The following is a 14,347-nucleotide window of genomic DNA, read 5'->3' as shown; positions in this document are numbered from 1 at the left end:
GGGGTTCCACCTCTCGGACCCTCACCAAACCTAAGAACAAGGCTCTGGAGTGCCATGGTCGTAGCTGAGCAGTGTCCCTTGGACAATGATTAATGACACTTGGATATTACTCCATTCAAACAGGGCCCTGGAAAGCCTCAGTTTTCGTGATTAGTGGGGACCCCAGCGATCATCAAGTTATTCCCTATCCTTTAACTTGGTGATACCCTTCTAACTTGGCACAGCCCCTACTAAAAATATGCAATTGGGTCTTCTAAAAATTAAGGACATTTTTCCCTCCTAGGACCTCAAATGGCATCTAAATCAGCTAATAGATGGGTGTAAGGTTTCCAGAGCTAACAGAATCTTTCCATAGTTTCACCTTGTGTATTTACCATTTTACCATTCCAATAAAAGTGACTATTTGTGGGGCTGAGAACGTTGAGTTTCATATCCGCAGCTCCTTGTTGTTATCATTTAGCTGTAATTCGATGTTAAGTAAATGTGACATTTAATTTACTCGCTGTCATTATAGAGGCAGCCATCTATTTCCAGCACTCATATCATTGTTACAATCGGGTCCGCTATCTCTGAGTGCTGATAGATAACAATGTAACAATCTGCAGATTTCCTTATACAATGTATCTTTTAGCATTTATATATACAATATTTCTTTTGTTTTAATGCAGAGGAAATTGAGAAGAAGTTGAATGTTTATAGGAAGGGCTGCAAGATCTGGGAAATGCTGATATTCTGCCAGGTGAGCGACAATCAGGGTGAAACTGTGGCACCGGCATATTACCTGTCCTCTATGGGGTGAGCTGTAAAGTCACACATGGTGATCGTCCCCTACTGGTGGCGGCAGGAATTATAGTAAGTAATTAAACTTGTCATTTGGAATTTGCTAAGTAAACTACAGACAGTGTCAGGTTGGCACCAGTACACTGATTAAAATGATACCTGGGTTGATGAAATCCGTCTTGTGGTTGTTGTTTAATCTGTATTTGTAGATTTCAGTTAATGATATTCTCGTGCTGCGTGGCGGCCTGTGGGGGGATCTTTATGTGGTGCTCTGCTTACATATTCATCTGTATGGCTTATGACAGGTCACTGAACCTTCCCTAAATAGTTAAATAAATAAGGCAGCACACTGCAGCGCTAGAACATACAAACTTGAAATACGAAATTTGAACTGCATTACTGCACTAGAAATATGAAAAATGAGAGCGTTTAGCGCATAAAAATGGCCAATTTTATGTGTACCTGGTAGCCACTTTACGGCATCTCTCTTATACCAGGTCCTACGCTTGCCTTACCTCGCTGAGAATAAACGTCTCCATCTGAATGGGTACATGCGAAACCTCTTCCTAGACTAAAATTCTCTCTCTCTGTGGAGGAGTATTGGACCTGCTGTAATTAAAACACCTGTGGCTAGAAGGCGGAGTGCACGATCAGAAGGCTAGAGAATACATTTCAAAAACCTGACCTGCACATCCCAACATAGACTAAGTGTGAACAGGTGCTGAGCCTAGAGTCGCCAACTCGTATATAGTTAAATAAGGCAGCACACTGCAGCGCTAGAACATACAAACTTGAAATACGAAATTTGAACTGCATTACTGCACTAGAAATATGAAAAATGAGAGCGTTTAGCGCATAAAAATGGCCACTTTGTGTACCTGGTAGCCACTTTACGGCATCTCTCTTATACCAGGTCCTATGCTTGCCTTACCTCGCTGAGAATAAACGTCTCCATCTGAATGGGTACTGTTCTGAAAGCAATCTAGTAACACAGTGTGCCAGCAGTCAGAGCACATACAGTGATCTGACAATAACCCAAAAACAATAGAACGAGCTCTGAGACGTGGAATCTCTGTAGACCGCAATACCTGAACCTATCCTAAACACAACTAAAGGCAGCTGTGGATTGCGCCTGACACTAGCCTGAAGATAGAAATACAAGCCTGACTTGCCTCAGAGAAATACCCCAAAGGAAAAGGCAGCCCCCCACATATAATGACTGTTAGCAAGATGAAAAGACAAAACATAGGGATGAAATAGATTCAGCAAAGTGAGGCCCGATATTCTAGATAGAGCGAGGATAGCAAAGAGAAACTTTGCAGTCTACAAAAAACCCTAAAGCAAAAAACCACGCAAAGGGGGCAAAAAGACCCACCGTGCCGAACTAACGGCACGGCGGTACACCCTTTGCGTCTCAGAGCTTCCAGCAAAACGAACAGACAAGCTGGACAGAAAAAAATAGCAACAAAAGCAAAGAAGCACTTATCTAAGCAGAGCAGCAGGCCACAGGAAAGATCCAGAAGCTCAGATCCAACACTGGAACATTGACAAGGAGCAAGGAAGACAGAATCAGGTGGGGTTAAATAACAAAGCAGCCAACGAGCTCACCAGAACACCTGAGGGAGGAAGCTCAGAAGCTGCAGTACCACTTGTGACCACAGGAGTGAATTCAGCCACAGAATTCACAACAGTACCCCCCCCTTGAGGAGGGGTCACCGAACCCTCACCAGAGCCCCCAGGCCGACCAGGATGAGCCACATGAAAGGCACGAACAAGATCTGGAGCATGGACATCAGAGGCAAAAACCCAGGAATTATCTTCCTGAGCATAACCCTTCCATTTAACCAGATACTGGAGTTTCCGTCTAGAAACACGAGAATCCAAAATTTTCTCCACAATATACTCCAATTCCCCCTCCACCCAACCGGGGCAGGAGGCTCAACAGATGGAACCATAGGTGCCACGTATCTCCGCAACAACGACCTATGGAATACATTATGTATGGAAAAGGAGTCTGGGAGGGTCAGACGAAAAGATACAGGATTGAGAATCTCAGAAATCCTATACGGACCAATAAAACGAGGTTTAAATTTAGGAGAGGAAACCTTCATAGGAATATGACGAGAAGATAACCAAACCAGATCCCCAACACGAAGTCGGGGACCCACACGGCGTCTGCGATTAGCGAAAAGTTGAGCCTTCTCCTGGGACAAGGTCAAATTGTCCACTACCTGAGTCCAGATCTGCTGCAACCTGTCCACCACAGAATCCACACCAGGACAGTCCGAAGACTCAACCTGTCCTAAAGAGAAACGAGGATGGAACCCAGAATTGCAGAAAAATGGAGAGACCAAGGTAGCCGAGCTGGCCCGATTATTAAGGGCGAACTCAGCCTACGGCAAAAAGGACACCCAATCATCCTGGTCTGCAGAAACAAAACATCTCAGATATGTTTCCAAGGTCTGATTGGTTCGTTCGGTCTGGCCATTAGTCTGAGGATGGAAAGCCGAGGAAAAAGATAGGTCAATGCCCATCCTACCACAAAAGGCTCGCCAAAACCTTGAAACAAATTGGGAACCTCTGACAGAAACAATATTCTCAGGAATGCCATGCAAACGAACCACATGCTGGAAGAACAAAGGCACCAAATCAGAGGAGGAAGGCAATTTAACCAAGGGCACCAGATGGACCATTTTAGAAAAGCGATCACAGACCACCCAAATGACTGACATCTTTTGAGAAACGGGAAGGTCAGAAATGAAATCCATCGAAATATGTGTCCAAGGCCTCTTTGGGACCGGCAAGGGCAAAAGCAACCCACTGGCACGTGAACAGCAGGGCTTAGCCCTAGCACAAATCCCACAGGACTGCACAAAAGTACGTACATCCCTTGACAGAGATGGCCACCAGAAGGATCTAGCCACTAACTCTCTGGTACCAAAGATTCCAGGATGACCAGCCAACACCGAACAATGAAGTTCAGAGATAACTTTACTAGTCCACCTATCAGGGACGAACAATTTCTCCGCCGGACAACGATCAGGTTTATTCGCCTGAAATTTTTGCAACACTCGCCGCAAATCAGGGGAGATGGCAGACACAATGACTCCTTCCTTGAGGATACTCACTGGCTCAGATGAACCCGGAGAGTCGGGCACAAAACTCCTAGACAGAGCATCCGCCTTCACATTTTTAGAGCCCGGAAGGTACGAAATCACAAAATCGAAGCGGGCAAAAAATGACGACCAACGGGCCTGTCTAGGATTCAAGCGCTTGGCAGACTCGAGATAAGTAAGGTTCTTATGATCAGTCAATACCACCACGCGATGCTTAGCTCCTTCAAGCCAATGACGCCACTCCTCGAATGCCCACTTCATGGCCAGCAACTCTCGGTTGCCCACATCATAATTACGCTCAGCAGCCGAAAACTTCCTGGAAAAGAAAGCACATGGTTTCAACACTGAGCAACCAGAACCTCTCTGTGACAAAACCGCCCCTGATCCAATCTCAGAAGCATCAACCTCGACCTGGAATGGAAGAGAAACATCTGGTTGACACAACACAGGGGCAGAACAAAAACGACGCTTCAACTCCTGAAAAGCTTCCACAGCAGCAGAAGACCAATTAACCAAATCAGCACCCTTCTTGGTCAAATCGGTCAATGGTTTGGCAATGCTAGAAAAATTACAGATGAAGCGACGATAAAAATTAGCAAAGCCCAGGAATTTTTGCAGACTTTTCAGAGATGTCGGCTGAGTCCAATCCTGGATGGCTTGGACCTTAACCGGATCCATCTCGATAGTAGAAGGGGAAAAGATGAACCCCAAAAATGAAACTTTCTGCACACCGAAGAGACACTTTGATCCCTTCACAAACAAAGAATTAGCACGCAAGACCTGAAAAACCATTCTGACCTGCTTCACATGAGACTCCCAATCATCTGAGAAGATCAAAATGTCATCCAAGTAAACAATCAGGAATTTATCCAGATACTCACGGAAGATGTCATGCATAAAGGACTGAAACACAGATGGAGCATTGGCAAGTCCGAACGGCATCACTAGATACTCAAAATGACCCTCGGGCGTATTAAATGCAGTTTTCCATTCATCTCCTTGCCTGATTCTCACCAGATTATACGCACCACGAAGATCTATCTTAGTGAACCAACTAGCCCCCTTAATCCGAGCAAACAAGTCAGATAACAATGGCAAGGGATACTGAAATTTAACAGTGATCTTATTAAGAAGGCGGTAATCAATACACGGTCTCAGCGAACCATCCTTCTTGGCTACAAAAAAGAACCCTGCTCCCAGTGGTGATGACGATGGGCGAATATGTCCCTTCTTCAGGGATTCCTTCACATAACTGCGCATAGCGGCGTGTTCAGGCACGGATAAATTAAATAATCGACCTTTAGGGAATTTACTACCAGGAATCAAATTGATGGCACAATCACAATCCCTATGCGGAGGTAGGGCATCGGACTTGGGCTCTTCAAATACCTCCTGATAATCAGACAAGAACTCTGGGACCTCAGAAGGAGTGGATGACGAAATAGACAAAAATGGAACATCACCATGTACCCCCTGACAACCCCAGCTGGATACCGACATAGAGTTCCAATCCAATACTGGATTATGGGTTTGCAGCCATGGCAACCCCAACACTACCACATCATGCAGATTATGTAGCACCAGAAAGCGAATAACTTCCTGATGTGCAGGAGCCATGCACATGGTCAGCTGGGTCCAGTACTGAGGTTTATTCTTGGCCAAAGGTGTAGCATCAATTCCTCTCAACGGAATAGGACACCGCAAAGGCTCCAAGAAAAACCCACAACGTTTAGCATAATCCAAATCCATCAGATTCAGGGCAGCGCCTGAATCCACAAACGCCATGACAGAATACGATGACAAAGAGCATATCAAGGTAATGGACAGAAGGAATTTAGATTGTACAGTACCAATGACGGCAGACCTATCGAACCGCTTAGTGCACTTAGGACAACCAGAAATAGCATGAGTGGAATCACCACAGTAGAAACACAGCCCATTCAGACGTCTGTGTTCTTGCCGTTCAACTCTGGTCATAGTCCTATCGCACTGCATAGGCTCAGGTTTAATCTCAGACAATACCGCCAAATGGTGCACAGATTTACGCTCGCGCAAGCGTCGACCGATCTGAATGGCCAAAGACATGGACTCATTCAAACCAGCAGGCATAGGAAAACCCACCATGACATCCTTAAGAGCCTCAGAGAGACCCTTTCTGAACAAAGCTGCCAGCGCAGATTCATTCCACAGAGTGAGTACTGACCACTTCCTAAATTTCTGACAATATACTTCTATATCATCCTGACCCTGGCACAAAGCCAGCAAATTTTTCTCAGCCTGATCCACTGAATTAGGCTCATCGTACAGTAATCCGAGCGCCAGGAAAAACGCATTGACATCACTCAATGCAGGGTCTCCTGGCGCAAGAGAAAATGCCCAGTCCTGAGGGTCGCCGCGCAAAAAAGAAATAATAATCAAAACCTGTTGCACAGGATTACCAGAAGAATGAGGTTTCAAGGCCAGAAATAGCTTACAATTATTTTTGAAATTAAGAAACTTAGTTCTATCACCAAAAAACAAATCAGGAATAGGAATTCTTGGTTCTAACATAGATTTCTGATCAATAGTATCTTGAATCTTTTGTACATTTGTAACGAGATTATCCATTGAAGAGCACAGACCCTGAATATCCATGTCCACACCTGTGTCCTGAAACACCCAAATGTCTAGGGGAAAAAAAAGACTGAACACAGAGCTGAGAAAAAAAAATGATGTCAGAACTTCTTTTTTCCCTCTATTGAGAATCATTAGTGTGGCTCCTTGTACTGTTCTGAAAGCAATCTAGTAACACAGTGTGCCAGCAGTCAGAGCACATGCAGTGATCTGACAATAACCCAAAAACAATAGAACGAGCTCTGAAACGTGGAATCTCTGTAGACCGCAATACCTGAACCTATCCTAAACACAACTAAAGGCAGCTGTGGATTGCGCCTGACACTACCTATGCAACTCGGCACAGCCTGAGGAACTGACTAGCCTGAAGATAGAAATACAAGCCTGACTTGCCTCAGAGAAATACCCCAAAGGAAAAGGCAGCCCCCCACATATAATGACTGTTAGCAAGATTAAAAGACAAAACGTAGGGATGAAATAGATTCAGCAAAGTGAGGCCCGATATTCTAGATAGAGCGAGGATAGCAAAGAGAACTTTGCAGTCTACAAAAAACCCTAAAGCAAAAAACCACGCAAAGGGGGCAAAAAGACCCACCGTGCCGAACTAACGGCACGGCGGTACACCCTTTGCGTCTCAGAGCTTCCAGCAAAACGAACAGACAAGCTGGACAGAAAAAAATAGCAACAAAAGCAAAGAAGCACTTATCTAAGCAGAGCAGCAGGCCACAGGAAAGATCCAGAAGCTCAGATCCAACACTGGAACATTGACAAGGAGCAAGGAAGACAGAATCAGGTGGGGTTAAATAACAAAGCAGCCAACGAGCTCACCAGAACACCTGAGGGAGGAAGCTCAGAAGCTGCAGTACCACTTGTGACCACAGGAGTGAATTCAGCCACAGAATTCACAACAGGGTACATGCGAAACCTCTTCCTAGACTAAAGTTCTCTCTCTCTATGGAGGGGTATTGGACCTGCTGTAATTAAAACACCTGTGGCTAGAAGGCGGAGTGCACGATCAGAAGGCTAGAGAATACATTTCAAAAACCTGACCTGCACATCCAAACATAGACTAATTGTGAACAGGTGCTGAACCTAGAGTCGCCAACTCGTATATAGTTAAATAAATAAGGCAGCACACTGCAGCGCTAGAACATACAAACTTGAAATACGAAATTTGAACTGCATTACTGCACTAGAAATATGAAAAATGAGAGCGTTTAGCGCATAAAAATGGCCAATTTTATGTGTACCTGGTAGCCACTTTACGGCATCTCTCTTATACCAGGTCCTACGCTTGCCTTACCTCGCTAGAATTCTAGCCACAGGTGTTTTAATTACAGCAGGTCCAATAACCCTCCATAGAGAGAGAGAATTTTAGTCTAGGAAGAGGTTTCGCATGTACCCATTCAGATGGAGACGTTTATTCTCAGCGAGGTAAGGCAAGCGTAGGACCTGGTATAAGAGAGATGCCGTAAAGTGGCTACCAGGTACACATAAAATTGGCCATTTTTATGCGCTAAACGCTCTCATTTTTCATATTTCTAGTGCAGTAATGCAGTTCAAATTTCGTATTTCAAGTTTGTATGTTCTAGCGCTGCAGTGTGCTGCCTTATTTATTTAACTATATACGAGTTGGCGACTCTAGGTTCAGCACCTGTTCACACTTAGTCTATGTTTGGATGTGCAGGTCAGGTTTTTGAAATGTATTCTCTAGCCTTCTGATCGTGCACTCCGCCTTCTAGCCACAGGTGTTTTAATTACAGCAGGTCCAATACCCCTCCATAGAGAGAGAGAATTTTAGTCTAGGAAGAGGTTTCGCATGTACCCATTCAGATGGAGACGTTTATTCTCAGCGAGGTAAGGCAAGCGTAGGACCTGGTATAAGAGAGATGCCGTAAAGTGGCTACCAGGTACACATAAAATTGGCCATTTTTATGCGCTAAACGCTCTAATTTTTCATATTTCTAGTGCAGTAATGCAGTTCAAATTTCGTATTTCAAGTTTGTATGTTCTAACGCTGCAGTGTGCTGCCTTATTTACTTAACTATATACGAGTTGGCGACTCTAGGTTCAGCACCTGTTCACACTTAGTCTATGTTTGGATGTGCAGGTCAGGTTTTTGAACTGAACCTTCCCTGACCTACCTCCTATTTTGCATAATGCTCTTGCACAGTTTCTATTATGGTCTTTAACCCCTTTACCCCCGTAGGCTGTTTGCACGTTAATAACCAGGCTAATTCTGACCACTGTCACTATATGAAGTAATAACTCTGGAACGCTTCAAAGGATCAGACTAATTCTCAGACTGTTTTTCCATAAAATACTATACTTCATGGTAGTGGTAAAAAAAATTTCTAAACGAATTGCGTTTATTTGTGAAAAAAATGGAAATTTAGCGCAATGTTTGCAATTTTCAAACTTCTGTTTTTTTTATGTGCGTAAATCAGAGAGTTCTATAACACAAAATAGTTAATAAATAACATTTCCCACATGTCTGCAGTACATCAGCACAATTTTTGAAACATAATTTTTTGGGGATAAGAAGTTATAAGGGTTAAAAGATGACCAGCAAATTCTCATTTTTCCAACAAAATTTGTAAAACCATGTTTTTTTAGGGACCACATCACCTTTAAAGCAACTGTGAGGGGCCTATATAACAGAAAATATCCCAAAAGTGACACTATTCTAAAAACTGAACCCCTCATGGTACTCAAAACGTTTATTAACCTTTCAGGTGCTTCACAGGAATTTTTGTAACATGGAAGGAAAAAAAATGAACATTTAACTTTTTGTTGCAAAAATGAAAATTTAGAACCCATTTTTTTTTTAATTTTGGAAGGGTAACAGGAAAAAAGGGACCCCAAAATTTGTTGTGCAATTTCTCCTGAGCATACCGATACTCCATATGTGGGGGAAAACTGCTGTTTGGGTACAACAATATTTGGGTGAAAATAATTAAAAAAAATACATTTTCCACAAAAATCTTTTTTAGCCCCAACTTTTGCATTTTCACAAGAGGAACAGGAAAAATGGCACCATGCAATGTCTCCTGAGTACACCGATATCCCATATGTGGGGGGGGGGAACTACTGTTTGGGCGCACAGCAGGGCTTGGAAGTGAAGGAGCACCATTTGACTTTTTGAATGCAACATTTGCTGACATAATTAGCGGACGCCATGCTGCTTTTGGAGAGCCCCTGATGTGCCCAAAGAGTGGAAAACCACCACAAGTGACACCATTTTGGAAACTATACTTCTCAGAGAACTGATCTAGATGTTTTGTGAGCACCTTCAACCCTCAGGTGCTTCACAGGTGTTTATAACATTGAGCTGTGAAAATAAAAATAAAAAAGTCACATTTTCCCCACAAATATGTTTTTAGCCCCAAATTTTGCATTTCACAAGGGTAACACAATAAATTGCACCATACAATATATTGTGCAATGTCTCCTGAGTATGTCACAGAAAAAATATATTTTGCGCTCTTAAAATAGAACTTTTATTAAATTCTTTGAATAAAATTCAACTGTACAAAATATCTACAGATGAAGAAAAATGGACATACTGAAAAAAATGAAAAAAAAACACAATTTTTTTTTTCTCCAACAAAATGGCGTCACGTGCACAGTAGAATCTATCGGCCAGCGATAGATGTTACCGCGCATGCGCCAAAACAGGCACCATTTTGCTGTGGTGAAATTTTTTTAAAGACTATAATATGAACTGCGCATGCGCAGTATTTAAAATAGGAGGCAGGTCACTGAAGCTTCAATGACCTGTCATTTAATACCATAAGGATTAATATGAGGCCAGAGCACCACATAAATCCTTGCCCACAGGCCGCCACGAAGCACGAGAATGTCATTAACTGAAAACTGCACATAGAAATTAAAAAACAACCACAAGACAGATTTAATGAATCAAGGTATCATTTTAATCTGTATATCGGTGCCGACCTGACACTGTTGCTTACTGCTGACAGGTTCGCCTTAAGGGATCTGGAGCTGCATATGTACAAATGCAGGTCTGACCTGTACAATAATATAGTGTGAACTTTAGTTGAAATTGCGTTTAAGAAAGAGTCATAGTCAGGGCAAAGACTTAGTTTACTGCTTATTCCAGTACATAGATGCCCTGCCAGGTTAGAGGAGCTTATTGGAGGACCTCAATGCAAGCCTTGACAGTTTCCCATGCCTATGACATATCATGACTTCCCATCTCACCCCTTCTGTTTTCTCTCCAGGGAGGACCCGGCTACCTCTATCTGTTGAAGAATAAGGTTGCTACTTTTGCCAAAGTGGAGAAGGAGGAAGATCTTATTATGTAAGTTGCACAGCACAAAAGCATATAAGCAATACAGTAATAAATGGTAATCCTCCATAATATATGATCTGGCCACTAGCACTGCTCCTACATGGCCAGCAGTCAACTTTCTCAAACTCCAGAACATTAAATTGGTTATCCAGTATTAAAATCTTGATGGCTTTCAGATAGGTTAATGTCAGATCTGTGGGGGTCCGGCACATGGCACCCCCACTTATCAGATGTTAGCGTGCTCCGCAGCTGCCGTAATTATACTGGACACCACCTTGAAGTACCTGGTGAATGCCTTTATGTCTGTGTAGAAAGGCAGATGCAACAATCCATGGTCTAGAAAATCCACATTTTGGAGCTGAATATCTTGGATGCTTCCATTTACTGGCAATTTCTGATTTTAGGAAGTAAATCTCTGTAGAATAGGAATATTTATGTAATACCAATGTATAATAAAGGGGAGCCCAGCATTATTAAGACATTCCTTATGGCATATTTGTGAAATAAAGTCATAAATAATTGATCCTTCACAGATCCTCCCTGCACAGGGAATGTATCCATAATTGATCTCTTGTATTGTACAGACCATGAAAGCAGACCGTAAAGAAGAAGGATTTTTTTTTACAGAAATAAGCTACATAGTGGCCATAATAATATTCCATAATATCAAGTGTAATGTTAAGCAAAAAAACACCACACAGTGCCAGATCCATCACACTATGGACATCACCCCAACGGACGTGGCTGTCATCTAATGAGATCTACCGGATTGTGCCGAGCAGCCAAACATTTTGATGGAATAGATAGCACTATATGATGCATCAAAGACGACTGACGCAGATGTGACAAAACCATAAGTAAAATACAGACCTGCAAATATGATTTATAGATAAGCATGTACAAGAGATGCCCAGGTTATACCGGCATGGTCCAAAAACTCTATACTAGAAGATGTATAACTTATGCCTGCTGTACAAACAATTATGTGTAAAAGTTACTCAGGTTATACCAGTTGTACATTTTTCATTAAATATAGTAGATGCCCATGTTATACCAGCTGTACATATATAATTACAGTTGTGTGAAGAAGTGTTTGCCCTCTTCCTGATTTCCTATTCTTTTGCATGTTTGTCACACTTAAATGTTTCAGATCCCAAAATAAATGTAAACATTAGACAAAGATAACACAAGTAATCACAAAATGCAGTTTTTAAATGAAGGTTTTTATTATTAAGGGAAAAAGAAATCAAAACCTACAGGGCCCTGTGTGAAAAAGTGATCCGCCCCATAAGACATAAATTAACTGTGGTTTGTCACATCTTAGGAAACCTGGGTTCAAATTCCCTAGCCACATGCAAGACTGATTACTGCCACACTTGTTCTCAATCAAGAAATCACTTAAATAGGACCTGCTTAACAAAGTGAAGTAGATCAAAAGATCCTCCAAAGCTAGACATCATGCAGCAATCTAAACAAATTCTGGCATAAATGAGAAACAAAGTAATTGAGCTCTATCAGTTTGGAAAATGTTATAAAACCTTTTCTAAAGCTTTTGGACTCCAGCAAACCACAGTGAGAGCCATTATCCACAAATGGCAAAACATGGAACAGTGGTAGTAAAAATTTGCAGGAGTGACCGGCCGAACAAAATTACCCCATGAGCGCAGCAATGAGTCATCCAAGAGGTCACAAAAGACCCCACAACAACATGCAAAGAACTGCAGGCCTCATTTGCCTCAGTTAAGGTCAGTGTTCATGACTGCATCATAAGAAAGAGACTGGGAAAAATTTCCTGCATGTCAGAGTATCAAGACAAAAACCACTGCTGAGCAATAAGAACATAAAGACTCAGCTTAGTTTTGCCAGAAAACATCATGATGATCCCCAAGACTTTCGGGAGAATACGCCGTGGACTGACGAGACAAAAGTTGAACTTTTTGGAAGATGTATATCCCATTACATCTGTTGTAGAAGTAGCATAGCATTTCAGAAAAGGAACATCATACCAACAGTAAAATATGGTGGTGGTAGACATTTTGGAGTAAATGGAAACATAAATTCTGCTGTCTACCAAAAAATCCAGAAGGAGAATGTCCAGCCATCTGTTTGTGACCTCAAGCTCAAGCGCACTTGGGTTATGCAGCAGAACAATGATCCAAAACACACCAGCAAGTCCACCTCTGAATGGCTTAAGAAAAACATAATTAAGACTTTGGAGTAGCCTAGTCAAAGTCCTGACGTTTCTCCGATTGAAATGCTGTGGCATGACTTTGAAAAGGCCATTCATGTTCGGAAACTCTCCAATGTGGCTGAATTATGACAATTCTGTAAAGATGAGTGGGCCAAAATTCCTCCTGAGCGTTGTAAAAGACTCAATACCAGTTATCGCAAACGCTTGATTGCAGTTGTTACTGCTTAAGGGTGGCCCAACCAGTTATTAAGTTTTGGGGGCAATCACTTCTTCACACATGGCCCTGTACTTTTGGATTTCTTTTTCCCTTAAAAAGGTTGTCCACTACAATAAATAATGCCCCCCATCGATTTAAACAGTGGAAAGTAGTATTTTTGTAAATACCTCTTATTGTCATTCTTGCCTGTGAGTGGCGCTATCGCTGACCGCTCCTTTAGCATCACATGACCTCTGGCTGCAGCCTGCTCTGACATCCGCTGATATCACGTTCCAGGAGCCCAATCACGCACATCACCTTGATTGACTGGGCTGTGAGTGGAGTTTCACCGCAAGTCACAGGCCAGTATCCAGCGTGGCCTTGTGGCCAATGAAATCAGAGGAGAGAGGGAAAGTGCATGCTGGATACTGGGCTGTGACATGTGGTAAAATTCTGCCCACAGCCCAGTCAATCAGAGGGGTGTGTGCGACTGGATCACACCTCTGGGGTCCAGGATGCAAGGCATTCTGGAACTTGACTTGACTTCAGCCCAGGGTGGACAACCTCTAATAATAAAGACCTTCATTTATAAATCTGATTACTTGTGTTATCTTTGTCTAATATCTACATTTATTTGGTGATCCGAGACTTTTAAGTGTGACAAACATGCAAAAGACTAGTAAATCAGGAAGGGGGAAAACACTTTCACACAACTGTAAATACAGGAAATACCCAGGTTATACCAGCTGTACATATATAATTATGTACATGAGATGCCCAGGTTATGCCAGGTGTACATACAGCAGGTGAAATAAGTATTGAACACGTCACCAGTAAATATTTCTAACGGTGCTATTGACATGAAATGCTCACCACTTGTCTGTAACAACCCATCCAGTCCACACAGGAAAAGAAATCAAAACCATATATGTCCATAAATTAAGTTGTGTGTGAGAAATGAGAATGTGAGTCCACACAGGAAAAGAAATCAAAACCATATATGTCCATAAATTAAGTTATGTGTGAGAAATGAGAAATGCCACAGGGAAAAAGTATTAAACACTTGAAGAAAGAGGTGCAAAAAGCCATGTAAAGTCACAGGATACCCAGGTTATACCAACAGTACATATATAATT

General features: G+C 42.3%; 1 protein-coding gene across 4 annotated transcripts in view; it reads left to right on the top strand.

Annotated features, from left to right (window-relative positions):
* The window catches only part of NSMF (NMDA receptor synaptonuclear signaling and neuronal migration factor), a 78,343-nt gene that overhangs the window by 50,559 nt on the left and 13,437 nt on the right, over positions 1-14,347 (top strand). For all 4 annotated transcript variants that reach the window (XM_069747710.1, XM_069747708.1, XM_069747711.1 and 1 more), the window contains 2 exons: positions 669-739; positions 10,754-10,833. In XM_069747710.1, the coding sequence (XP_069603811.1) occupies positions 669-739; positions 10,754-10,833 (151 nt within the window). The remainder of the gene's footprint in view (positions 1-668; positions 740-10,753; positions 10,834-14,347) is intronic.

This window comes from Ranitomeya imitator, chromosome 2 (genome assembly GCF_032444005.1).
Source record: "Ranitomeya imitator isolate aRanImi1 chromosome 2, aRanImi1.pri, whole genome shotgun sequence".
Taxonomy (NCBI): Eukaryota; Metazoa; Chordata; class Amphibia; order Anura; family Dendrobatidae; genus Ranitomeya; species Ranitomeya imitator.
This window is presented reverse-complemented; position numbering and strand designations above follow the sequence as displayed.